We start from the raw sequence: 27,972 nt of genomic DNA on the forward strand, positions 1-27,972 counted from the left end.
AGGGAGGGGGGGGAGGGGTGGAAGATGGTAATCCACTGGCAATGCCCCCTGACATCAGGGGGCACTGCCGGGGGGGCTTCTGTTGGGGAGATTTGGGGTGGAGGGTTTTGAAGGGGGGTGGGTGGGGGTTCCCTGGGAAGGGGATCCTTGGCCGTGGAGCAGGATGGTGTCCCTGGCAGGATGGGGTGGTCTGTGTCTCGGGGGACGCGGGGGTACCCTGGGGTGTTTCTGGGTTTTTCCAATCGGAGTTTCCGACCTTTCAAAAGCCCAAGTTGCTGGCGGGGGTGGGCTCAACCTGAACAGACACTCTGCCAGCCAGCCTGATATCGTAGGACAAGCCCCTTCCATTTTATTTTCAGACTTTAAACATATAGCGGGAGAAGCTGGCATGGCAGCCGACGGGCTGTTCTCCGCTTCTCGTGCCCTGGACAATATCTTGGAGAAAAAGAAAATCCGTTCATGTAAAAGACTTAAAATGTGAAACCTTGTTTGTGTCATTCTTTCAGTCACGAAGTGGAAATTCAAATTTTCTTTTAAATGTTATTGGTCTGTTCGAGAATGTAACAATATCTACCGACATCCTTCGTCGGTCTGATTTATTTACCTATTGAAAAGATGAACGAGGTGTGGCCATTGTTCAAACATGTTGCAGATTAATTTACAGCATAGAATCGCTACAGTGCAGAAGGAGGCCATTCGGCCCATCGAGTCTGCACCGACCCTCTGAAAAAGCATCTGAGCTAGACCCACTCCCCGCCCTATCCCCATAACCTTATCTAACCTGCACATCTCTGGATTGTGAGAGGAAACCGGAGTACCGGAGGAAACCCACACAGTCACCGAGAAAGTGCAAACTCCGCACAGTCATCCAAGGTTGGAATTGAACCCGGGTCCCTGGCGCTGTGAGGCAGCAGTGCTGACCACTGTGCCACCATGTCACTCTTTAACTATCAGCTGGCCATACCCTATAAATTGCTCTTGAGAGTCCCTCTACAGAGCTAAGGGGCGGGATTCTCTCCTACCCGGCGGGGCGGGGGGTCTCGGCGGCACGGAGTGACGTGAACCACTCCAGCGTCGGGCCGCCCCAAAGGCGCGGAATCCTCCGCACCTTTAGGGGCTAGGCCCACACGTTTAGGGGCTAGGCCCACACCTTTAGGGGCTAGGCCCACACGTTTAGGGGCTAGGCCCACACCTTTAGGGGCTAGGCCCACACCTTTAGGGGCTAGGCCCACACCTTTAGGAGCTAGGCCAACACCTTTAGAGGCTAGGCCCATACGTTTAGGGGCTAGGCCCACACCTTTTGGGGCTAGGCCCACACCTTTAGGGGCTAGGCCCGCCCCGGAGTGGTTGGCACCCCGTCAGCTGGCGTGGAAGGCCTTTGGCGCCACGCCAGCCGGGGCCGAAGGGACTCCGCCGGCCAGCGCGAGTCCGCGCATGCACGGGAGCATCAGCGGCTGCTGACGTCATCCCCGCGCATGCGCAGGGGGGGGGTCACCTATGTGTCGGCCATGGCGGAGGCTGATGGTCGGCACGTAGGAAAAGAGTGCCCCCACGGCACAGGCCCGCCCGCGGATCAGTGGGTCCCGATCGCGGGCCACGCCACCGTGGGGACACCCCCGGGGCGAGATCGCACCGCGCCCCGCCCAGGACCCCGGAGCCCGCCCGCACCGCCAGGTCCCGCCGGTAAGGAACCTGGTTCAATTTACGCCGGCGGGACTTGCATAGAAGCAGCGGGACTTCGGCCTATCGCGGGCCAGAGAATCGTCGAGGGGGGGCCCGCCGACCCCCAGTACCGGAGAATTCGGCGGCCGGCGGGGGCGGGATTCACGCCGCCCCCCGGCGATTCTCCGACCCGGCAGGGGGTCGGAGAATTCCGCCCCACATGTAGATCGGTCTAAATGAGATCAAGCTCCACTGTGGCTCAGTTGGCAGCAATCTCGCCAAACAGAGAGGAGGTCTCGGATTTAAACACCACTCAAAGCTTGCGCACAACTACTTGGCTGACACTACTGTGCCGTACTGAGTCAGTGCTGCACTGTCGAGTGTGTCCTCTTTTGGAGGAGGCGTTAAGCCTGCTGGTCCCAAGAACAGGTCAGTCCTCCCCGGTTACCTGGACAACAGTTAACTCTCGATGAAAATCCCTATCGCATCAGGTCTTTGTCAGATTCCTGTTGGTGGGAGCTTGCTGTGCCCAATCCGGTTGCCGCATTTGCTGCATTACAACAGTCAATAGGTTTGAAAATTGTATATTGGTTCTGCTCTGTGAGGCTGTGAGAGGTGTAATATTGGCCAGAATTTTACACTGTTCAGGCGGATGGGCAAGGGTGGGCGTGGGGGGGTATTTGGGTCGGTAGGCGCCCAGTGAGAGTTCGAAGTTCGCCCGCCAACAAACAAGCCGGCAATTAATTCCACTAGGGAGCCATTTGAAAGATATTTTACATGGCCCTTCTATTTTACAGTTGGCAAAGGCCGATTATGTTTTAGCCAGAAAGCCTTTATGTTTTAGCTACAACCTCGATCCAGGGTAGGATGAAATGTCAAGGCTGACATAAAATTAGAAAAGTTATCTGGGAACCGAGGTTTATGTTTGCTGCGTTTTTCCATTGGGGCTTAACGTTTAGAGGTCTTCAGCTCCCTGAGACAGCCCCGCAGTGGTTGTCCACCTGAGGGAACCCACTAGAGGTGCCAGCCCGCACCCTCCCTTATCCTGGTGCCCACTCTCTTCCCATCCTCCCTGGCAACAACTGAGCGTTCCTCATATTGGCTTCCCGTTAACAGGCCAACCAGTGGGAAGTTGCGTTCCGGGGCTGTATGCGGCCGGAAGCGCGGGTAGGCCCGCGTACAAGCCTGCCCAGAGTGCACAGCATTCAGACCATAAACACAAATTCACTATCTAGCTCCAAAACCCCTGCAGTGCTGAGTAATCCTGGATGGCTCATCGTTCCACGTTAATATTTCATGCCCCCTACTCATTGCCAAGTCTTACCTCCACCGTTTCTTCCGCAATGGCGTCTCCCGCCCCCAGTTTAACGGCAGTGCAGTTAGCCTCATCCTCGGCCTGCCTGCTGCGGAAAGTCAGAGCCTGCTCCCATCGCTGGAGTGCCTCCTCAAACAGTTCCATACCTGCACAGGGGCGAGAGTCGGAGCAACAGCAGCATCTTTGTTACTGGCACAAACCATGGCGAGATTTACAAAGAACTGCAGGTGTTAGAGAGAGAAAACTTTCATCTCTATTGGCCCGTTGCGCAGATGAGTTGTAAGACTGAGGTCACGGCTTCTCTCTCGGTTGGACACAGAGGGTCCTCAACCAACCTCCCCAACAGCAGACGATTGCTGTTGGTGCGACCTTGCTGCGTACAAATGAACTGCTCTGTTTCCCTACTTCGCAACAGTGGCGAGCCTTCACTGACTGTGAAGCACTTTGGGACGTCATGAAGGAGGGGCTAAAGTAAAAGCAAGTTTGGGCAAGCTTCACTGGATTGATACCTGGGCCGAGGGGCTGAGCAAGTCGGGCCGAGAGTCCCTGGAGTTTCGAAGCACGAGAGGTGACCTCATTGAAAGGTACAAGAGTCCGAAGGGGTTTGATGGGGTGGAGGCTGAGAGATTGTTTCCGCTGGTCGGGGGCACAGCCTCAGGATAAAATACGGTTGCCCTAAACCCAGATGACCATAGGCTTTGAGGGGGGAGAGCTGACTGGAGGTGATTTAACCCGAGGGTCACCGCACCTCAGGCGAGGGGCAAGGTTGAGAAGGCGGGGCCTTCATGAGAAACCTCAGCTGGTATCGGGAATTGAACCTCCGCTGCAGGCCTCGTTCTGCATCACGAACCAGCTATCCACCCAGCTGAGCTAAACAGCCCCCCCCCCCCCCCCCACACTCATTTAGGACTGAGCCGAGGGGAAATTTCTTCAATCACAATCTTTGGAATTCTCTAGCCCAGTGGATCGTGGGTGCTTCATTGCCAAATACATTTAAGGCAGGAATGGGCCGATATTTGGGAATCAGCAGGTATGGATGAGAAAGTGGGGGTGAATCCCAAGCCCAGCCACGATCGTACGGAATGGCAGAGCCGGTTCGATGGGCCCTATGATACCCCGGCTCCTTTTTCTTTCTTTACATCACTCAGTTTTCCCTCTTGCACAGTTACGATTCTCCATTTTGATTCCCTCGCCACATACCCATCAGATAGAGGTTTTCTGGGGTTGTCACCGGCACGTTGACCAGGTTGATTTCATTTTCCTCACCGACGTTGTCCCACAGGTTGGGCGCAGAGCACACGAAGCTGTGGGGGGAATTCACACTCCGAACCTGGGAGAAACAAGAAAACAACAGCTGAAATCACTTTCCAGTTTTTCCGACCATTAAATGCCACTCCCCCATCGGCCAGCACACCCCCCCCCCCCCCCCCCCCAGGATACCTGAACCCCCACATCCCATTCACTTACCTTTGAAATTTACCTTCTCGCATTGTCCCTTTAAACTCACCTGCTTTATAATAATAATAATCTTTATTATTGTCACAAGTAGGCTTACATTAACACTGCAATGGAGTTACTGTGAAAGGCCCCTAGTCGCCACATTCCGACACCTGTTCGGGTACACAGAGGGAGAATTCAGAATGTCCAATTCACCTAACAGCATGCCCTTTATCCTGACGCTGGGGGTGGGGGGGAGGGGGCTGTTTAGCTCAGTTGGCTGGACGGCTGGTTCAGGATGCAGAGGGAGGCCAACAGCGTGGGTTTCCTCCGGGTGCTCCGGTTTCTTCCCACAAGTTCCCAAAGGACAGGAATTGAACCAGCGTGGGAACTTGTGGGAAGAAACCGGAACACCCGGAGGAAACCCACGCAGACCCGGGGAGAACGTGCAGACTCTGCACAGACGGTGGCCCAAGGCGGGAATTGAACCTGGGACCCTGGCGCTGTGAAGCAACAGTGCTAACCACTGTGCGACCGTGCATGCAGTAAAAAGGGAGCGTGTCATCCTTTGCTCCGCTCCTTTAGCACCTTAGCGCTGGAGCCGGGGATGTGCTTCGTTTCTCCGGCCTCGCCCAGTCGGAGTCCGGATGGTCAGACGATACGGGCGCTTCGGATTTGAAGCAAAGTAAGATGCTATGGAGTGGCAATCTGCCGCTGATCGCCATTCCGAGAAAGTTACGGGCCAGAGTTAGCGTTGCAAGTCCAATGCCACTCTTCTTCAGGACGCTTCTCGGACTCAAAACGTTAACTCTGTTTCTCTCTCCACAGACGCTGTCTGACTTGTTGACTTTCTCCAGCACTTCCAAAACAATGTATTCTGTAAGCTACACTTACAGGCACATGGCAAACCAAAAACTCCCGCATAGGCTGGCCCTTTTAAGTTATGGCGGCCACACAAAGTAATTTTAAAGGGGCAGCGCACTTAAATAAATCACCTGCCGCGCTCCAAAAACAAAAATTGTTGAATGTTGCAAGTGCAGTGGCTTTGTTTCCTGTTTTACCATTGCTCCAGGGAACCATGCTCGGTATTACCTCAAGGTGATTGCAATCTCTGTCACTGGGACAACCGAGGAGTGATACGCTCCGCCGTTTTCTTGTTTATTTTGTTGGTGGATGAAGCCGGGGTGAGGGATGGAGGGACAATGAGGGGAATGGGTGGACTGATGGTAATTATGGGAGGAGGTTCAATGTTAACCATGAAGAGTAGGAGGAACAGGCTGCCAATCTATTCATTAGCCTGGCAACTGACCAAAGACATCCAAAGAGTTTAGATTGTGGGGGGGGGGGGGGAAGAATGTGCAAGGAGACTTGGATGTCCTCATACACTAGTCACTAAAGGTAAGCATGCAGGTACAGCAGGCAGTAAAGAAGGCAAATGGTATGCTTCATTGCGAGAGGATTTGAGTACAGGAGCAGGGATGTCTTGCTGCACATTATGCAGGGCCTTGGTGAGACCACACCTAGAGTATTGTGAGCAGTTTTGGTCTCCTTATCTGAGGAAGGATGTTCTTGCTACAAAGGGAGTGTATCAAAGGTTTCCCAGACTGATTCCTGGGATGGCAGGACTGTTGTATGAGGAGATATTGAGTCGGTTCGGATTATACTCGTTGGAGCTCAGAAGAATGAGGGGGGGGGGGATCTCAGAGAAACCTATAAAATCCTAACAGTAATAGACAGGGTAGATGAACAAAGGATGCTCCCCGTGTTGGGGGTGACCAGAGCCAGGGGTCACAGCCTGAGAATACGCGGTAGATCATTTAGCACGGCTGCCTCAGGGCGCCGAGGATCCGGTTCGATCCTGGCCCCGGGTCGTTGTCCATGTGGAGTTTGCGTGGGTCTCACCCCCTCAACCCAAAGATGTGCAGGCTAGGTGATTGGCTGCACTAAATTGCCCCTTAATTGGAAGAAAAAAGAATTTGGTACTTTAAATTTTTTTTTAAAAGATTGGACAGAGATTGTATATGTGCTGGTTATCGAATTTTGCTAGATACGGTTAGTTACGTGTTATCAGATTACATAAAACATACATTGAAAATAGAAATAGGGATAGGTCATTTGCAGTTCAAGCCTGCTCTGCCATTCATTATCATCATGGCTGATTATCAAATTCAATACCCTGATCCTGCCTTTCCCCCATATCCTTTGATCCCTTTAGCCCCAAGAGCTATATCAAATTCCTTCTTGAAATCACACAACGTTTTAGCCTCAACTGCTTTCTGTGGTAGCCGATTCCACAAAAGAAATTTCTCCTTATCTCAGTCCTAAAACGTTTGCCCCTTGCCCTCAAACTATGACCCCTGGTTCTGGACTTCTCCACCATCGGGAACATTCTTTCTGAATTTACCATCTAATCCTGTTAGAATTTCATAAGTTTCTAAGAGATCCCCTCTCACTCTTCTGAGTTCCAATGAATATAATCCTAACCCACTTAATATCTCCTCATGTGACAGACCCGCCGCCCCAGGAATCAGCCTGGTAAACCTTCACTGCACTCCATCCATAGCAAGAACATCTTCCTTGGATAAGGACACCAAAAAACTGCACACAATACTCCATCATTATAAAGTGCTCAGAAAGGTTAGTCATGGAGCCTGCTCTGCCCAAGACCGCAGGAAACTACAAAAGGTCGTGAATGTAGCCCAATCCTTCACGCAAACCAGCCTCCCATCCATTGACTCTATCTATAATTCCTGCTGCCTCAGAAAGGCAGCCAGCATAATTAAGGACCCCACGCACCCCGGACATACCCTCTTCCACCTTCTTCCGTCAGGAAAAAGATACAAAACTTTGAGGTCACGTACCAACCGACTCAGGAACAGCTTCTTCCCTGCTGCCATCAGACTTTTGAATGGACCGACCTCGTATTAAGTTGATCTTTTCTCTACACCTTGTTATAACTGTAACATTATATTCTGCAGTCTCTCCTTCCTTCCCTGTGTACGGTAGGCGTTGTCTGTACAGCATGCAAGAAACAATACTTTTCACTGTATACTAATACATGTGACAATAGTAAATCAAATCAAATCAAAAGATGTGCCCTCACCAATGCCCTATACAATTGCGGTGAAACATCCCTATTCCTATACTCAAATCCTCTGGCTATGAAGGCCAACATACCATTTGCCTTCTTTACTGCTTGTGCCTGATTGTACAGATTCTTTCCCGAGCCTCCATCGCCTTCCCTGATTAGAATAATCCAATTAATACAAAACTGCAGTAGATAGGGTCAGTCGGCAGTCCCCAGTTAGCACATGTCCAGCTATCTTGCCCTGGCTGGCAGGAAATAGTAACCCGGCCGCCCCAGCTCACCATGCACTACACCTCCCTGTCTGTGTGAGAGTAAACCTCTGAAGACTTGACTTACGGCTCAATGCCTACTTACCGAGGCCAGACTCTGCGCTGAGCCAGAGTATTTGCTGAGCAGTCCCGCAGACGCATACATGTTTAGCGAGTGCGATCCCTTTGATTGCAAGGAGAGGCTCAGATTCTGTCGACTGCTAGCGCAACTCGAACCTGTGAGTGAAAATCACAAAGGGAGGGTGACATTGGCCTGCTGTCTTTCACAGTTCAAAAGGCAGAAATAACTTGTATTTACACAGCAACGTTCACAACCTCAACACTTTGAATGAAAGACGACTGAAGTGTAGTCACAGCAGCAATGGAGAAAATGTGGCAGTTCAAACTAGAACACAGCAAAAAACTATTTTTCATAGTTCATTAGACCATAGGAGCAAGAGGAGACCATTCAGCCCTTCGAGCCTGCTCCGCCATTCAATATGATCATGGCTATCGTTCAATAGCCTGATCCCGCTCTCCCGCCCCATATCCCTGATCCCTTTAGCCCAAGTGCTATATCCAACTCCTTCTTTATACAATGTTTTACCTCAACTACTTCCTGGATAGTGAATTCCACAGGCTCATCGCTCTCTGGATGAAGACATTTCTCCTAATCTGTCTTAAATGAAAAAAAATGAAATGAAATGAAAATCGCTTATTGTAACGAGTAGGCTTCAATGAAGTTACTGTGAAAAGCCCCTAGTCGACACATTCCGGCGCCTGTCCAGGGAGGCTGGTACGGGAATCGAAGCGTGCTGCTGGCCTGCTTGGTCTGCTTTAAAAGCCAGCGATTTAGCCTGGTGAGCTAAACCAGCCCCAAAATAGTCTACCCCGTATCCTTAGACTGTGACCCCTGGTTCTGGACACCCCCACCATCGGGAACATCCTCCCTTCATCTACCTTGCCTGGTCCTGTTAGAAATTTATAGGTTTCTATGAGATCCCCCCCCCCCCCCCCTTATTCTTCTAAACTCCAGCAAATATAATCCTAACCGACTCAAGCTGTCCTCATTCATCAGTCCTGCCATCACAGGAGTCAGTCTGGTAAACCTTCGCTGCACTCCCTCTGTAGCTAGAATATCCTCCCTCAGATAAGGAGACCAAAACATCACACAATATTCCAGATGTGGTCTCACTAGGGCCCTGTATAATTGCAGCAAGGCTATCCCTTCTGTACTCGAATCTTCTCTCTATGAAGGCCAACATACCTGCTCTACCTGCATGCTTTCCTTCAGCGACTGGTGCATGAGGACATCCAAGTCTTGTTGCCCATTCCCCTCTCTGAACCTATAGCCATTCAGATAATAATCTGCCTTCCTGTTTTTGTTACCAAAGGGGATAACCTTACACTTATCCACATTAAACTGCATTTGCCACGCACTTGCCCACTCACTCAACTTGTCTAAATCACATAGAAGGATCTTTGCAGCCTCCTCACAGCTCACCCTCCCATGTCATCTGCAAATTTGGAGATATTACATTTTGTTCCCTGATCTAAATCATTAATATATATTTTGAATAGCTGGGGTCCGAGAACTGATCCCAGCGGTACCCCACTAGCCACTGCCTGCCATTTGGAAAAAAAGACCCATTTATTCCTGCTCTTTGTTTCCTATCTGCCAACCTATTTTCTATCCATCTCAATACTCTACCCCCAACCCCATGCGCTTTAATTTCACACACTAATCTCTTATGTGGGATTTCTGAAAGTCCAAATAAACCACATCCATTGGCTCCCTCTTGTCAACTCTACTAATTACATCCTCGAATAATTCGAATAGATTTGTCAAGCATATTTACCTTTCGTGAATCGATGCTGACACTGTCCAATCCTACCACTGTTCCCAAATGCTCTGCTATCAAATCTTTCATAGTGGGCTTAAGCGTTTTCCCCACTACTGACGTCAGACTGGCTGGTCTATAATTCACTGCTTTCTCTCTACTTCCCTTTTTAATTAGTGGGGTTACATTAGCTATCTTCCAATCTGTAGTCTATAGAATCTTGGAAGATGATCATCAATGCATTACAATTTCTCAGGCCATTTCTTTAAGTACTCCGGGATGCAGATTATCAGGCCCTAGGGATTAATCCGACTTCAATCCCATCAATTTCCCCAACACCATTTCCCTATGAATACTGATTTCCTTCAGGTCCTCCATCTCATTAAAACGCAAATGTTCCCCAGTTCTTTTTTAAAATAAATTTAAAGTACCTAATTCTTTTTTTCACAATTAAGGGGCAATTTAGTGTGGCCAATCCACCTACCCTGCACATCTTTTGGGTTTTGTGGGGGTGAGACCCACGCAGACGGGGGGAGGATGTGCAAACTCCAGACAGACAGTGACCCGGTGGCGGAATCGAACCTGGGACCTCGCGCTGTGATGCAGCAGTGCTAACCACTGCGCCACCGTGTCCCCAATGTTCCTCAGTTCTGATACTTTATTTGTGTCCTCTGTGAAGGGTAGTATCTATCTAGTTGATCAGCCATTTCTTTTTTCCCCATTATAATTTCCCCTGTGTCTGACTGTAGACGACCTGGGGGTGATTTTCTGATATTGAGGCCAAGTGCTCGCGCAGTCGTGAACACCGTCGCGTTTCACAGCAGCGCGAACAGGGTCCGGGCACGACCTACGGCGCTGGAGTGGCTCACGCCGCTCCAGCCTCCTTACACGGCGTCAAATAGGTGCCACGCCAACCCGCGCATGCGCAGTTGGGGCAGCTCAATCCTGCACATGCGCAGTTGGGCCGCGCCATCCTGCGTATGCGTGGGGAACTTCATCCGCGCGCCTGTCCCGACCCAATATGGGGTCGGTCTTCAGGGGCCGGATGCGCCAGGAAGTAGGCCCGGGGGGGGGCGGGGAGGCCAGCCCGCCGATCGGTGGGGGCCGATCGCAGGCCAGCCCCATCGGAGGCCCCCCCCCCCCCCCCCCCCCCCGGAGAAAGATATCAGGCCGCCCCCCCGAGCGTTCCCGCAGAGTTCCTGCCGGCAGCAACCAGGGGTGAACGGCGCCGGCGGGACTCTGTTGTGTCGGAGTGGCCGCTCGGCCCATCCGGGCCAGAGAATCGGCTTCCCCGCCAATTCCAGCGGCCCACTGCCAGCGCCGCGCCGGCGCAAATGGCGCGAATTCCCCGCACCTTGGAGAATTGCCTACCGGCATCGGTGCATCGTGGCACGGTTGCGGCAATTCTCCGGCGCAGGGCTCGGAGAATCACCCCCCCCCCATATTTGTCTTCACCAATCTTTTTCTCGTCACATACTTATCAGTCAGTTTTTCTGTTCCCCGCAAGCTTAATCTTGTTTCTATTTCCCCTTCATAATCAATCCCTTGGTCCTCCTTTGCTGCACTCACTCTTCTGTCCTGCAAAGACGGTTCTGTCGAAGATTCTGTTCTGCCTGTTTTGTCAAACAAGTCATTCTGGGCTTTGCGAATATGGCTTTCTGATACTGTTAAAAGTTTTGAAGTAGAGAGACCTTGTGGATATCCATGTTTAAGTATATGGGGCAGCAGGGTAGCATGGTGGTTAGCATAAATGCTTCACAGCTCCAGGGTCCCAGGTTCGATTCCCGGCTGGGTCACTGTCTGTGTGGAGTCTGCATGTCCTCCCCCTGTGTGCGTGGGTTTCCTCCGGGTGCTCCGGTTTCCTCCCACAGTCCAAAGATGTGCGGGTTAGGTGGATTGGCCATGCTAAATTGCCCGTAGTGTCCTAATAAAAGTAAGGTTAAGGGGGGGGTTGTTGGGTTACGGGTATAGGGTGGCTACGTGGGTTTGAGTAGGGTGATCATGGCTCGGCACAACATTGAGGGCCGAAGGGCCTGTTCTGTGCTGTACTGTTCTATGTTCTATGTCTGTTAGCAGACTTACATTAATGACAAACCATTTGCAGATTTACCTTTCGTAGACTCTGTAAATCTGTTTTAGATTTTTAAATGTTTGTAATAAAACCCCACTTTATGCAACTTGTCTTCATAATTTATCCTTAATTTGCCTTTCCCCCATCCCTTCTTGAGCTGCTGTGCTGAACGCAGGTTCTGTACAACTGAAGCTAAACATCCGCCATTTAGGATTACAGAGAGTCTTTCCCTGCAATGTCACATCTTGGATGGAATTTTCCCAAGAAATGGCAATGAGAAACAGACAGATTTTCCATCGAGATCTTCCCACAGTTTGCCATTTTTTAGAAGGGGGGGTAGTGTTTTGCGGCATCATTGTTAGGGGCAGGGCCCAGCTCCACAAAGATCGGGGCTCCATTTTCAAAGGGTGCCCTGATCTCAAATCCCCCCTTCCCCATTGTCACCGGCATCGGGCCCCCCCATCCCGAGTCACCAGCATCGGGCCGCCACTGCTAATCACCAGCATCAGGTCTTCAGGGCAAGGCCACCCTCACCCCCCCCCCCCCCCCCCCCCCCCCCCCCTCACCCTGCCAAATCTCTGGTCTACGGGGTATCGATGCCCCCTGCCCTCATCGCCCAGGAACCTCCGCTATAGGGTCGTCTACCAGCACGGCCACCTTCAGGCTCTGCTGCTTTCCTCAGGCCCCAGCCCTGGAAGTGCCAACCGGTCATTGTCAGGTTGCCAGGGGGGGTTTTGAAGGCCAGTCGTGATACCCACTGGCATAACGTCAAAGTGGCGGGTGGGAACATTTGACGTTCCCGGAAGATTCAGCATTGAGCCAATTTTGAATATTGAAATGTGTTTAGACTAAGGGTAATCAGGTTCATGACAGTTACAGAGGGGGGGAGGGAGGGGGGGCGGGGGGCAACATTTAATTCTGAGATCTCCCCGTTGTAAATCCCATTATGGTCCTCTCACAAGAGTTTCCAGCTATAACGGGATTTGAGCCTACGCCAAACAGGGTGGAAAATCCCCCCCCCCCCCCCGCTCTGTGTCAGTCACGGTTCAGGTTAAATGGCCTCTAAAATAGTCATGGGTTCAAATCGCACTCAAAGAGACTTGAGTGCAGAATCTGGACTGACACTCCAAAGCAGCATTGACGGAGCGCTGCACTATTAGAAGTGCCATCTTTTGGATAAGATGCTAGCGCTGCAGATGGACATGAAAGATCCCCGGGGTGGTGTGTGGCACGGTGACACAATGGTTATCACTGCCACCTCACGGCGCTGAGGTCCCAGGTTCGATCCCGGCCCTGGGTCATGTGTGATGTTTGCACATTCTCCCCGTAACTGTGTGGGTTTCACCCCCACAACCCAAAGATGTGCAGGTTAAGTGGATTGGCCACGCTAAATTGCCCCTTAATTGGAAAAAAATAATTGGGTATAATTTGTAAGTTTAAAAAAGAAATTTGCTGTAAATCGCTTTGGGACAACTTGAAGCCATGAAAACGTCTATGTAATCACAAGTTCCTCCTATTTAAATTTCCTTCCCCGTCAAACAGCAAAGCATTCCTTTGGCAAAAAAGCCCCAAGACGTCTGCTGCTTAAAATGCATTTTCGAAATATTATTCGCACTTACAAAATGTATCGCGCAAACGAAAAAAAGTGATGCGAGATGTTCTGATCCCCAGCAGTGATATCTCGTGGCTGGCAGAGTATACGGGGAAAAGAATCCTTCCTTTCTCTATTGATTCCAATTAGAAGCGAGGATGGGGAAGTGTTGTTCAATGTTTAAGTGTTTCCACTGCAAAGTCACTGATGCGGTCAGCTTACAGGAAGCTTTTCAATCAGCAGCATTCACAACTACACGTGAAAATCCATTACCGCTTCCAGATTGCCAAACTGAATTCAATTTTCCTCCAGTGAATGAAAGCCATTTTGAAAATCCTGACCAGGGACGTTGGACGAAAGATACGGCACAAACACAAGTTATTGTGTGGAGCCACCTCGGAACCAGCTTTGAGTTGCCTTGCCAAGGTAAAAACGCCAGACGACATGCTGTATTTCGGCACATGGTGGAGATTGTTTCTTTCTGTACGCCACTTTTTTATTGTCCATTCGTGGCAAGAGGATGTCACTTGCAAGGCCAGCGATTAATGGGGGAGTGTCTGCCGCCCGATACGACGGGGAATTTCGTGTCGGGCAAAATATGGGATCGGCGCCTGGTGCTCCGGTTCTCCGCTGGCGGTGGCGATAGGTGCGTGCCCCCCACCAGCGGGAGGATGCAACTGGGTGATTTGATGGGGCAGGTGTTACACCTCCTGAGATTGCATGGGAAGGTGCCATGCGAGGAGGGTGAGGTGTTGGAGGTGATGGAGGAGTGGATCTGCCCTGCTCACCATCCCAGGGCCCCAACACTCTTTTAAAGTGAGGCAGAGCTTCACATGCACCACCTGCAAGCTGGTCTATTGAATTTGCTGCTCCCGGTGCGGTCAATTCCACATTAGGGAGACTAAACGCAGACTGGGTGACTGCTTTGCAGAACACCTTCGATCCGTCTACATGCAGGACCCAGACCTTCCTGACGCCATTTCAACTCACCACCTCCCCTCACGTCCACATGTCCATCCTTGGCCTGCTGCAATGTTCCAGTGAAGCCCAGCGTAAACTGGAGGAACAGCACCTCATCTTCCAATTGGGCACGTTACAGCCGGACTTAACATTGAGTTCAACAACATCAGACTGTGAACTCTCTCCTCCACCTTCACCCCATTTTTATTTCTATCAATTCATTTTTATTTCTTCTGTTTTTCCCTCATCATTGCCCCCCACCCCACCTGGGACATCTGGGGCTGGATTCTATGACCCCCCCCCACCGGAGAACGGACGGCCACTCGGCCCATCGTGGGCCGGAGAATCGCTGGGCGGGCGGCGTGAATCCCGCCCCGACGCCAGCTGCCGGATTCTCCGCCGTCAGTTTTTCGGCGGGGGCGGGAATCACATCGCGCCGGTCGGGGGCAGCAGCCCCCCTCCCCCGGCGATTATCCGCCCCGCGATGGGCCGAGTGGCTGCCCGTTTGCGGCCAGTCCCGCCAGCGTATAAAACACCAGGTCCGTACCGGCGGGACCTGGCTCTGCGGGCGGCTTGCGGAGTCCTCGGGGGGGCGCGGGGGGATCTGGCCCCGGGGGGGGGCTCACTGATCCACGGGTGGGCCTGTGATGTGAGGGCACTCTTTCCCTCCGCGCCGGCCGGTGTAACGGTTCACCATGGCCGGCGCGGAGAAGAACCCCTCTGCACGTGCGCTGGGATGACGCCAGTACACGCTGGCGCTCCCACGCATGCGCCAACTCATGCCGGCCGACAGACGCCTTTCGGTGCCACTTGGCACAGCGCCAATCCCGCCGCTGGCGACCCAGCCCCTGGAGGTGCGGAGGATTCCGCACTTTCCGGGCGGCCCGACGCCGGAGTGGTTCCCGCCACTCCTCGGCGCCGGTACGGCCCACCCCGCCGGATAGCGGAGAATCCCGGCCCCTGTTCCTAGTTGCCCTTTGACCCACTGCTTATCTTTTTTCTGCCATTAACACATTCCGATCTCTTAAAGTGTCACTATTTACCCTTTTTAGCCTTAATCTGAACCATTTACCTTCCTTTTGTCTTTCTGTCTCTGACATCTATGTCAATCTCCACCTGGCCCCCTATCCAGCTCCAAGCCCCCTCCCCCAACACTGAAACCATTTTAAGAAAAATTAACAGGCTGGGTCTCTTTTCAACTGAAGGAAGCTGAGTATGACCTCACGGCAGTCTTTAAAATTATGAAAGGTTTTGATGGAGTGGATACCGAGCAGAGAGAATGTTTCCTCGTGTGGGGAAGAGTAGAACGAGAGGTCGTCCATATAAGATAGTCAGCAAGAAATCCGATAAGGAATTGAGAAAAAACTTCTTTGCCCAGAGAGTGGTGAGAATGTGGAACTCGCCACCACAGGGAGTGGTTGAAGCAAATAGTATTGATGTGTTTAAGGGGAAGCTGAACAAGCATTTGAGGGAGAAGGGAATAGAGGGTTACAATGATAGATTTACATGAGGAAAGATGGGAAGAGACTCAAGTAGGTAATAAACACCAACATGGAATGGTTGGGCAGAATGTCCTGTTCCTGTGTCATATATCCTATATAATCCCATGCACCCCAGTAACATGGTTGAGGGGTGGGACTGCTTTAGTCTTTCAATGCAATCGATAGGGCCAGCAGACAAGAGAACCTGCGTTGACCAATCAAAACAAGCTGCCGGAAGAAGGCTTTGCATTTTACAAAGTGCTTTTCATGACTTCAGGATGCTTTGGAGCAGAGAATCCATAGAACCTCGACCGTGCAGAAGGAGGCCATTCTGCCCATCCTGTCTGCACTGACCCTCCAAAACAGCACGCTACCTATGCCCACTCCCTCACCCTATCCCCATAACCCTGCGCAGTGACCATGGCCAATCCACCTAACCTGCACACCTCTGGATTGAGGGACCACCCGGTGGAAACTCACACAGCCACGGGGAGTGCAAGCAAACGCCACACAGGCAGCCACCCAAGGCCAGGGTCGAGCCCGTGTCCCTGGCGCTGTGCTAACAGTGCTAACCACTGTGCCCCCGTGGGTTTCTTCCGGGTGCTCTGGTTTCCTCCCACAGTCCAATGATGTGCAGATTAGGTGGTTTGGCTTTGATCAATGCGGGGATAGGGTGGGGGGGAGGGGCCTGGGTATAGTGAACTTTCGGAGGCTCGGTGCAGACTCGATGTGTCGAATGGCCTCGTTGTGCACTGCAGGGATTCTAAGGAGTGGGGTCGAGCCCGCCCTGCCAGCCCTCATTCCGGCCTCACGTGGCCCTAGGTTTGTGCAATCTGCCTTCATGATTTAGTCTCTCTCGCCTGACAATCTGCGGGCTCCCCTTCCAGGGCCCTGTATATCTTTCTTGAGCTATGCTGCCCAAAACGGAATGCGGAACGCCTGTAGGATTTGATCAAGGTTGTGTTCACCTGAATCATCAACTCCTCACTTGTGAATCCCAGCCCCTTTGCGATAATGGCCGGCATTCAAATTCGCTTCTTCACTTACGTTCACCTCGATCAGTCTGCCTGACTGAAACTTTAATTAACTCTGAGGAAGGAGAGGCCCGCTCGAGGACACTCACACACAATCACAGAGTTCCACTCTCAGAAGTTCAATTATTATTGCTGAAAGAGTACAGACTGTACCGACTCCATTGCCCAAACCCTTCAATTCATTGCAGGTAGAAAAACAAAAAAAAAATTACAGTAACATTGTGCCTTTCCCAACCTCACGATATTCCAATGATTTACAACAAATGGACTATTTCTGAGGTGTAGTCATTGGAAATTAATGCAGCCGGGTTTTGCACAGCAGGATTCCACAAAAGGCAGTGATATGATCTGATTCTGGTTGAGGGATAAATATTGGCCGCCACGCCAGGGAGACGTTCCCTGCTACTTCTTCAAAACAATGTCAAGGGATCTTAAAAGGAGAGGCTGGGCCTTAGTTTAGAGTCACATCAGAAAGAGGGCACCTCCAATAGTGCCGCACTCCCTCTGTACTCAGTTTAACCCAAAAACACATTGTTGAATGTGTTAAGGGCGGCACAGTGGCACATAGTTAACACAGCTGCCTCACAACGCCAGGGACCCGGGTTCAATTCTGGCCTTGGGTCACTGTCTGTGTGGAGTTTACACATTCTCCCCGTGTCTGCGTGGGTTTCCTCCGGGAGCTCCGGTTTCCTCCCACAGCCCAAAAATGTGCAGGTTAGGTGGATTGGCCATGTTAAATTGCCCCTAATGTCCAAAGATGTGCAGCTTAGGTGGATTGGCCATGACTATTTGCCCCTTAATGTCAAAACATTAGGCTGGATTACAGAGAGAGGTGGGGTGGGGGCCTGACCCCAAGCAGGGTGCTCTTTCAGAGGGTCGGTGCAGACTCGATGGGCAGGATGGCCTCCTTCTGCACTTTAGGGATTCTATGTCACTGCAGAGTATCATCGAACCAGATGGCATGAGTGGCTTTAAGGAGCAATCAGATATGAGCCTGGGGAGAATAAGGATGGAAGAGGATGGTGAGCAGATAATAGTTGAGGGTCGATCTATGAAAATGGAACCGCCCTGCTTGAGACTAATGACATCTTTCTGCATTTCAACAGTCTTATATCCGCTTGTCTGTCTAACCGTCCCTAAGGAGGACCATTGTGTATATTGCCATTTGGTAGGTTAAAGTTCAACCCTAAAATGGAATTTCAGATCAAAGAATGTTAAGCGTTCTGAAGAAAACTGCCACCTAATGCACAACCGACTATAGATTCATCCACTTATTTTCTATTAAAGGGTTCACCATATGTTCAGCTCTGTTGATTGCACTCTGGGTTCACTCAGGTTGATAGGGGATTTGAGAATGTTCTCTGCACTGTGTCTGTGTCTTATTGATGCGCCGCTGTATTGTTGGAGGCAAAGTTCCTGGGATGTGGCATTAAAAAGAGATCCTCACTGTCTATTCTGATGGTTCGTTTGGAATCTAAAGATTTCATGCCACCATTCAAAGATGAGCAGGGAGTTCTGGTATCCGTGACGATATTCCCCCCCCCCCAGCCGACACCCATCAAGAACAGGTTGTTTGCCCCAATTGCTGTTTGTCTGTGCGCAAACTGACTGCTCCGCTTTTCTACATTACTGCAATGGCTGCATTTCGCAAACACTTTGCTGGCTGTTAATATGTGGATAGTCAATTAGCCTCATTAATAGCCTAGTTGAGGGCAAGTCACGGAGGCCAAATGGGACTTTCCAGTTGATCTCCATGTTCCCGATACGAGAAGGGGCCAATTTACCTGCCTGGAGGGGGCCTGCTGGTGGTAGGCCGGGGCCCAGCACCCAAGGCAGGCTGTGAGGCCTACCCTGCCTGCTTGGGTACAGGAGCAGCCACAGGTCACCCTGCAGACGAGTTCATTCCTCTGTTCACTAGTGTCTATATTGCACTATTGTCAACCTAGCTGCGAAAGAAAATATATTTTTTTAATAAATTGGAGAGATTAAGGGCGGGATTCTCCCAGCCCTTGGTCCGGGCCGGAGAATCTCCGCTACCGGACCACGCCGCCTGGACGCCGGCACGCGATTCTTTGCAGATCGGAGAATCGGTGCCATTGGCGCCGGTGTGGTTGGCACGGCGCCGCTCGCGGGCCGCTCTACGCGGCCTCCCCGCAATTCTCCGGTCCGGATGGGCCGAGCGGCCGTAAGAACAAAACCGAGTCCTGCCGGCGCCGATCTAACCTACTCTGAGCCAGAGGGACCTCGGCATTAAGGGTCGGGTGGCGGCCTGTGGGGGGGTGGAGGGTGGTCCGACCCACGGGGGGGCCTCCGATGTGGCCTGGCCCGCAATCGCGGCCCACCAATCGGTGGGCCGGCCTCTCTGGCTGGGGGTCTCCTTTCCTACGCGCCGGCCCCTGTAGCCCTGCGCCATGTTGCATTGGGGCCGGCGGGTTGAAGGAGGCCACTGCGCATGCGCGCGTTAGCGCTGGCGCCACTGCACATGTGCAGTTCCCGCGGCGCACAGTTTGCGTCAGGATCAGCAGCTGGAGCGGCGTGAACCTCTCCAGTGCTGTGCTGGCCCCCCTGTAGGGGCCAGAATTACTCCTGGCAGCGGCCCGTTCACGCCGCCGCGTACGATGGCGTGGCTACTCTGCCGTGGGATGGGAGAATCCCGCCCAGAGTCTCCATGTTGAAGTACCCTCTCACTTACTTACCTTCCATTACCTTTTCAACTGAAAAGTCTCGGGTTTGCCTTCCATCCCCGGGGACCTGCCCGCCGCCCTTAAATGGACAGAGAACTAGTTTCATGGCCAATTAATGGGGTCGCCCCTGTGAAAAACTCAGTGGGTGACCTTTGCTCCCAGGGGCCATTTTGGCTCCCAGAAACAATGCAGCAGCCCTGGATTTATAGTCCCTCAAGCTTAGACTGTGGTCTCAGTGCTTAAAATGATAATGGCATTCACTAGGCTTAATGTACAGAAACCAATTTGTTTTTTGGGAAATCTAAAACAAGAGGGTGCAACCTTAAAGTTAGACTTAGTACATTTAAAAGTGAAATTGGGAAGCATCGTTACTGAGTGAAAATCTGGAACTCTCCTTCAAAAGATGCGAGGTCGATTGAAATGTTTAAATCTGCGGTCCATGTATTTTTGTTAGGTAAGTATCAAGGAGATATGCAGCAATCAGTAACAGCAGCCGATTAATGATCCAGAGATACATGTTCAGATGTCCCCACGGCTGTCGGGTAACCTACATTTGGTTAATTAAGTAAATCTGGAATAAGATGCAAATCTCGGTAATGGTGACCATGAAGCGAGCGGATGGTCATAAAAACATATCTGGTCCGCCTGTTCAGCCCACCTAACTGCCCGCCTTCCATCTTGGCACCCCACATGGAGCACCTCTTCCTGAGCAAGGTCAGAGCATATATCCTTTGGATCAATAAACAGGAAATACGGGAAGTCGCTAACACGTTCTTTGCGACAAACCCCAACTGCACACTTTGAGTTATCACAGCAGGAGTGTTGCTTGCTAAAGAGGTTTAGCACAGGTCAGGGTCCCTGTGTAGCTAACGTCCATTGCTCGTACCTCAGTTAAAACCCCTTATGCACTTGTGGAGAGACACAAACAATTTTGCAAGTTATCGAAGAGTGTCCCCTCTACAGTCTAAACGACAGACTAATTGACTTAAACTCAGAAAATGAGGAGACTACTGCTTGGCCTCGGGAATTTATATTCACTAAATAAATAATAATTTGGGCTCTGAATGTCCTTTAGGGAAGGAGATCTGCCACCTCTAGCTGGTCTGGCCTAGATGTGACTCCAGACCCACAGCTATTAGGGTTATTCTAAACTGCCCTCTGAAATGGCTCAGCAAGCCTCCCCATTGTCAAGAAGGTGGCTCGTTGCAACTTGCAAACTTCTTAACAGGACGTTACAGGGTCGATGTAGATCGGATAGGACTCACCTGGCTCGTGTGTCCAGAACCCAGGGACACTATCTCAGAATAAGGGCCAGGACTGAGATGAGGAGCAATTTCCGGGTGGTGGATCTTTGGAATTCTCTGCGTTCGAGACGGAGATCGGCAGATCTCTGGAGACGAATGAGGGGACAGGGGAGAAAAATGGCGTTTGAGGTGGATGATCAGCCACGACCCGTTTGAATGGCAGAGCAGGCTTGATGGGTCGAATGGTCTACTCCTGCTTCTGTTTCCTATGTTCTCAAGAGCAAATAAGGACGATCTATGCCCAAATCTCTTGAATGGATTTTGAAAAGACTGAGTTGAGGTACAGATCAGCAATGATCTAATTGAATGGCAAAAGAGGTTTGAGGAGACAAATGGGCCTTAACACATTCCTATTCCCTATGGTGACCATAGGGAACATTCCGGAAGTCACGATGAGAAATTATTTCGAGGTTGTAATGGAATGCATGCAGAAAACATGAAGCCAGCTTTAAAAAAACGTTTTCGAGTGTCTACATTTACCTTTCTCTGATGCTGCAGTCCTGAAAAATTCAGGAACAAAAACCTCTCGTTCCCATGGCAACTGCTCCTGCTCCTTTTCTTTCTCCTTTTGCTTCTTCCCACGCTTTCGCTTTAACTGATGAGCCAAAATAGCGAGCGAAGCAGCCCCCACGACGGAGATGAGCAAGAGTTTCCTCAGCAGAGGAGAGAGCTTTACCTAGGGCAGGCAGGAAGGGGAAACGGAGTTAGTCGTCAATTTATTCTCTCATTCAAAATAAAAAGACCTGGTTGGGGATTTCTGCGGTTGGTTCTGAGGGAAGCGTTTGGCGAAACAGACACGGACGTTCCCCTGTGCACCCTCGCACTCCCTTCGCCTAGCGACCGGCAGCCATGTTTTTAGTCATCCAGGCCTGACTCTCTGGAATTCCCTCTCAAACGCTTCCTCACCTTCTCCTTTCGGACAATTTTAATGCCTTAAATCTGGGCTTCATCCGGAGAAGGAGGAATATGTTTTTTGGGGGGGGGCCACATTTTCTGATGCGCTTCTCCCGGTAGCCCCTTTTTGGCAGTGAGGCCTGTAAATCCTGTAGTGCTAACCAATGTGTCCTCGATAGATGAGACCCTCCCACCCTAGGGGCCCCATCTGGGCCTTCCTCCTCGCTTTCCTCTGGGTGAACAACACTAATGGTGAAAAATAAAACCCAAACTTGCAAGAACACTTCTTGTCATATCCCAGGGACAAGAATAGAAGGGCCCATAGGCCCAATGCACTGGAATCTCCCCTCTAATGATCTGACCTCTTTCTTTGACTCAGTGTTGATTTTTGTCAAGTGCCGATGCTTCGGTGAAACTCCTTGAAAAGATTGTTCAAGGACAAAGGTGCTATAAAAATACAAGTGCCTGAAAGGTTTTGATGGAGGACAGAAGGAAATATTGACTGCATGGACTGAAGGTCGATAACCAAAGGACAAAGATTTAAGGTCGATGGCAAACAGAGTGAGAGGGATAATGAGAGAATTTATTTTTTAAACGCGGCAAGTTGTCGCGATAAAAATGCAATGCTTGCAAGGTGATGGAGGTAAATTCAATAGAAACCTGTCAAAAGGGAATTGGAAATAAATACTTGGAAGGGGAGAAAATTGCACGGCTTATTGTGAATGAAGGAACAGGACTAATTTATAGCTCTTTCAAAAGAGTTGGCACAGGCACGATGGGCTGAGTGGCCTCCTACTATTCTGGAATACTCTGCGATATGATTTCTTTTTTAAAATAAATTTAGAGTATCCAATTCGTTTTTTCCAATTAAGGGGCAATTTAGTGTGGCCAATCCTCCTACCCTGCACATCTTTGGGTTATGGAGGCGAAACCCACGCAAACTCGGGGAGAATGTGCAAACTCCACACGGACAGTGACCCAGAGCCGGGATCGAACCTGGGACCTCGGTGCCGTGAGGCAGCAATGCTAACCACTGTGCCACCGTGCTGGCCCTGCGTTATGATTCTTGTTGATGACTATGATGTTGGTGGCAAACATGGCAGTGATGAGGACTAAGCCAATGTTGCCAGACCAATGAGTCCTTTAACTTTACTCAGCACTGAATCTATGACCTTCCTTTTTTTTTAAAAAACAATTTTATTGAGGTAGCTTTTGGCTTTGTAAACAGTTACAGACATCAACAGAAAGAAAGCAACAAAGGCAAAAATGTGCAAACATCCATGTACATTCAATACTTCAATCGTAACATACTGCACAAGCTAATCTATGACCTTCCTGATCTGTATGGCTCGACAACACACTGGAAACTCGCTATACAGTCAGGCAAAGCAAGAGCGCACCTGGGTGGCACGGTAGCACAGTGATTAGCACTGCTGCTTCACAGTTCCAGGGTCCCAAGTTCGATTCCCAGCTTGGGTCACTGTCTGTGCGGAGTCTGCACTTTCTCCCGTGTCTGCGTGGGTTTCCTCCGGGTGCTCCGGTTTCCTCCCACAGTCCAAAGATGTGCAGGTTAGGAGGATTGGCCATGATAAATTGCCCTTAGTGTCCAAAAAAGGTTAGGTGGGGTTACTGGGTTATGGTGATCGGGTGGAGGTGTGGGCTTAAGTAGGGTGCTGTTTACAAGGGCTGGTGCAGACATGATGGGCCAAATGGCCTCCTTCTGCACTGTATATTCTATGATTCTATGATTCTCTCAGTTCCATTCATGGAAGGTGCTGGCTCTGAAAGGCTACAACAACTTAGGAACATAGGACCATAGAACATAGGATATAGGAACAATTGTCCCAACTCCCCAAATCAGGCTTTTAAAACACTGGCTTTGTGTCACCTAATATAAGCCCTCATTTGCCTCCTGGAGTCTATTCCACCCAGTTAATAAGACATTGCCTTTGTCCCATATCCCTTAATATATTTGGCTATTAAAAGTCATAAATTACAGTTTTAAGATTAACAATTGATCTGGTATCAATTGGTGCTGGCGGAAATGAATTCCAAATTTCACTCACACTTTGTGTTTGCTCATTTCACCCCTTTAATAAGTGTACCTATCAGTTAGAAGGTATTTTTAAATGTTAAATTTGTTCTTATTGCTATGATGTGCTTCAAAGCAGCTGTTAAATACTCAACGGTGACAGCTTCTGGAATCAGCAATTCTTCCCCCTTTACAGCCCAGAGGAACAAGCTCAGCAAGATCTTGGGAACCACACCACCTGCACGTCCCCCTCCAAGACACTTGGCATCCTGACTTGGAAATACAATTACCGTTCCTTCACTGTCGCTGGGTCAAAATCCTGGAACTCTCTCCCCAATAGCCCCTCCCATAGACTGCAGCGGTTCTCAAAGGCAACTGAGAATTGGAATAAATGTTGGCCTAGCCAGCAATGTTCACGTCCCATGATCAAATTTTTAAAAGACTATTCTGCGAAACAGACTCGACCTCCTCCCCTTGTCCTAGTTGTTTTGAAAGCAAGGCCAAACGCGCCCTCTCCCACTTTAACTCATTTATGTCCAAAATCTAAGAACAGCTAGTTAGTGAGAACAATCGTCCCAACTCAAGCTTTTAAAACACAGGATTCGTGTCGCCTAATATAAATCCTCATAATGTAACTCTTTTACTCCAAGTGTCATCTGATAAACCTGTGCTGTATCCAACCAAAGCCATTCTATCCTTTCTGAGGCTAAGCGGACAAATGTCAATACAGTGTTCCAGATGGAGGTCTCACTAGAGCTTTACTCAATTGCATAATTAGTTGGGTAATTTAGGGGGGTCCAGAACAAGGGGGTATAGCCTTAAAATTAGAATGAGGCCTTTGATGTCTTCATACACAGGATAGTAGAAATCACCAACTCTGAGTAGGGGGGAGGGGGCTTAGCAACTGAGTACAATCAGAGTCCCCAAAGGTAGGTCTGCTCCGCAAGTGGCCTGGACTGGAAGGTCAGTGCACCCTGGGCACTCCAATCTACCTGGTTGAGGAACCGGAGGGCAGAGACAGCCATCTGAGGTTGCCTCAGTTGCCAACTCCCACCGCCAGAACTGTCACTTTGACCTCAAGGCGATCTTGTTTCACCTTCACACCCAGCCCCTGCAGAACAATTATGACCATGAGCAATATCACCCAGCACACAGGGCTCAGTGTACACCTGGCTGTACCAGTCTTGTACTGTGGCTTCATTATGCATTGTCTACAGGAGTACACTGCAGTAATTCCCATGGTGATTTTTATTACAATCCCCTTTTACCATGCACAATCATCCCTTTGCAATCCCTCTTTTCTTGCACCCTCTCACAGGCCTTTCCACTTGTTATTTCTCCCCTTTTCCCGACATACAATATATTCAAGAGGCGGCTAATATATTCAAGAAGCGGCTGGATATAGCACTTGGGGAGAATGGGATCAAAGGCTATGGGGAGAAAGCAGGATTAGGCTATTGAGTTAGATGATCAGCCATGATCGTGATGAATGGCGGAGCAGGCTCGAAGGGCCAAAAGGCCTCCTCCTGCTCCTATCTTCTATTTATGTATGACCCCATGTAAATACCGACACACTCCTGGGGGACCCCCATGTAAATACCGACACACTCCTGGGGGACCCCCATGTAAATACCGACACACTCCCGGGGGACCCCGTGTAAATACCGACACACTCCTGGGGGACCCCATGTAAATATTGACACACTCCTGGGGGACCCCATGTAAATACCGACACACTCCAGGGACCCCATGTAAATATTGACACACTCCTGGGGGACCCCCAAGTAAATACTGACACACTCCTGGGGGACCAACATGTAAATACTGACACACTCCTGGGGGACCCCATGTAAATACTGACACACTCCCGGGGGACCCCGTGTAAATACCAACACACTCCTGGGGGACCCCATGTAAATATTGACACACTCCTGGGGGACCCCATGTAAATACCGACACACTCCAGGGACCCCATGTAAATACTGACACACTCCTGGGACCCCATGTAAATATTGACACACTCCTGGGGGACCCCATGTAAATACCGACACACTCCTGGGTGACCCCCGTGTAAATATTGACACACTCCTGGGGGACCCCATGTAAATACTGACACACTCCTGGGGGACCCCCATGTAAATACCGACACACTCCTGGGGGACCCCATGTAAATACTGACACACTCCTGGGACTCCATGTAACTAATGACCGACTCCCTGGGAACCCCAGTATATACTGACCCATTCTCGGAGACTATCAAAAACACTGACACATTTCAGTGGGTGCTGTATTAACCTTTGTAAGACAGTGTCCAATATGCTGCTAATTGCAGAACAGGCCTTTATTCTTGCAGAAAAATCGTGTCAGGAAGTCAACATGTTTTTTTCTAAACGGCTGCCCGGCAAAAAAAACTGATGAAGTTGCAGCAGCCCCCCCCCCCCCCCCCCCCCCGGGCTTTTGCCAGCTACCACCCCATTCAGCTGGAGAGATAGAAACTGACCTCTGGCAGGAAATGATACAGAGACACGGGCAGATCGGCCGCTCGCAGCGCCAGGTTCTTGAGGTGCCTCGCCGGATCCTTGATGGGGTCCTCGCCTAGATCTTGCATATCATCGATTTTCCATCCCCCTTTGAGCCAGCCAGCCAGCCGACCTGTTCAGGGGCAACTTGTCAACTGCAAAACACCAAGGTTATTTCAAGCAGAAATGAATCGGCCAGGCAATGTTGCATCAAGACACATCACCGTTGACATCTCCCTGCCAGGGATTCAGGAATAAATATTGATGCATTTTTGTTTTCTGCACAGCCCTTACCTTAATAATGCTGGTATCAGACACAAGAGTGCCACAGAGACATGAAACAAATGGAGAGGGATGCTTGAAATAATTTAGCAGACTGCAAAAGCTGCACTCTTTGCAGACGCATTGATGCACCTTGGTGCCGATCCATACATTTACCAGCCCTCACCACACAGGAATGAAAGAGCAAGCGAGGAGGAGGAGGGGTTTGTACCTCCTTGTGACTGTGTGGCGGAGGTGCAGTCGCTGTCCGTGGCCGGGTGGGTGCTGATCTCCTGCGGGAGTGGGACCGCAGGGGAGGGGGGGGGGGGGGAGTGCTGGGGGTAAAGCTTGCTCGCTCCCAGTGCTGCATCCCCCCCCCCCCCGGGGCTCCCTGTCTCCCTGAATGTGATTGACAGCATAGCCAGACTCACCCCATCGCCCCACTGCTGCAAGGTTGGACTGCCCGGGGCGGCACGGTGGCACAGCGGTTAGCACCGCTGCCTACACGGCGCCGCCGAGGACCCGGCTTCGATCCCGGCCCCGGGTCACTGTCCGTGTGGATTTTGCACGTTCTCCCCGCGTCTGGGTGGGCCTCACCCCCACAACCCAAAAAAGATGTGCACGATAGGTGGATTGGCCATACTACATTGCTCCAAAATTGGAATGAAAAATAATTGGGTACTCTAAATTTATTTTTAAAAGAAAAATGGCCACCTATTTGTCCCCCCCACCCCCCCTCTAAATTTATTTTTAAAAGAAAAATGGCCACCTATTTGGTTCCCCCCCCCCCCCCCCCCCCCCTCACTCCTCATCCGTGAACTGCAATGTGGTAATGATCAGGTCACATTTTTTGTGATGTTGATCGGGGGATGAGCATACTGGTCAGGACAGTTCTTCAGGGTAATTTAGCGGAGAAGATGGTGGCAACGTCGCAGGTCTGGTTCTTTCAGCAACCCAGACTGATGTTCCACGGACATTAGGTTCAAACCCCACCAGAGCAGCTGGTGAAATTTAAATTAAATGATTAAATTCTGGCATCTGAAGCTGGCCTCAGCAACGGTGACCATGACGACAATCATTGATTGTCGTAGAAGCACCCGTCTGGTTCACTAATGTCCTTCAGGGAGGGAAATCAGCCGTCCTTACCCCACTCTGGCCTACACGTGACTCCAGGTTCACAGCTCATCACTGCCCTCTGATATCAGGTCACCCTGGGCAATTAGGGATGGGCAACATTGCTCGTCTTGCCAGCGACACCCACATCCCGCGAAATAAATTTAAAAACTGCCGTGGGATCTTTACCTGTGAGGGCAAGAAGACCTCCTCCCCCCCCCCCCTTCTCTCCCCACTCCCCCCCCCCCCCCCCCCCCCCCCAGGTAACATATCATCCAGAAATTACAGCATCCGAGTGTCTGAATAGATTGTTACGCTTGGGACTTGAGACATGGATCTACTGATTGAGAGGTGAGAGTGCTTTAGTTACCATCCCAGTTGATGGTATAACTGGATGGGAAGGTCCCGGAATGGAACCCTGGCTCAAAAGACCGTGG

General features: G+C 50.7%; 1 protein-coding gene across 1 annotated transcript in view; it reads right to left on the reverse strand.

The window, feature by feature from the left end:
- The window catches only part of miga1 (mitoguardin 1), a 145,593-nt gene extending 118,956 nt beyond the window's left edge, over nt 1-26,637 (reverse strand). Inside the window, 6 exon segments of the mRNA XM_038793747.1 lie at nt 2,987-3,123; nt 4,178-4,307; nt 7,857-7,987; nt 21,197-21,392; nt 26,143-26,316; nt 26,456-26,637. Coding sequence (XP_038649675.1) covers nt 2,987-3,123; nt 4,178-4,307; nt 7,857-7,987; nt 21,197-21,392; nt 26,143-26,250 — 702 coding nt within the window. The 5' untranslated portion in view covers nt 26,251-26,316; nt 26,456-26,637.
- Nucleotides 26,638-27,972: the final 1,335 nt, after the last annotated feature.

Source organism: Scyliorhinus canicula, chromosome 4, assembly GCF_902713615.1.
Source record: "Scyliorhinus canicula chromosome 4, sScyCan1.1, whole genome shotgun sequence".
Lineage (NCBI taxonomy): Eukaryota > Metazoa > Chordata > Chondrichthyes > Carcharhiniformes > Scyliorhinidae > Scyliorhinus > Scyliorhinus canicula.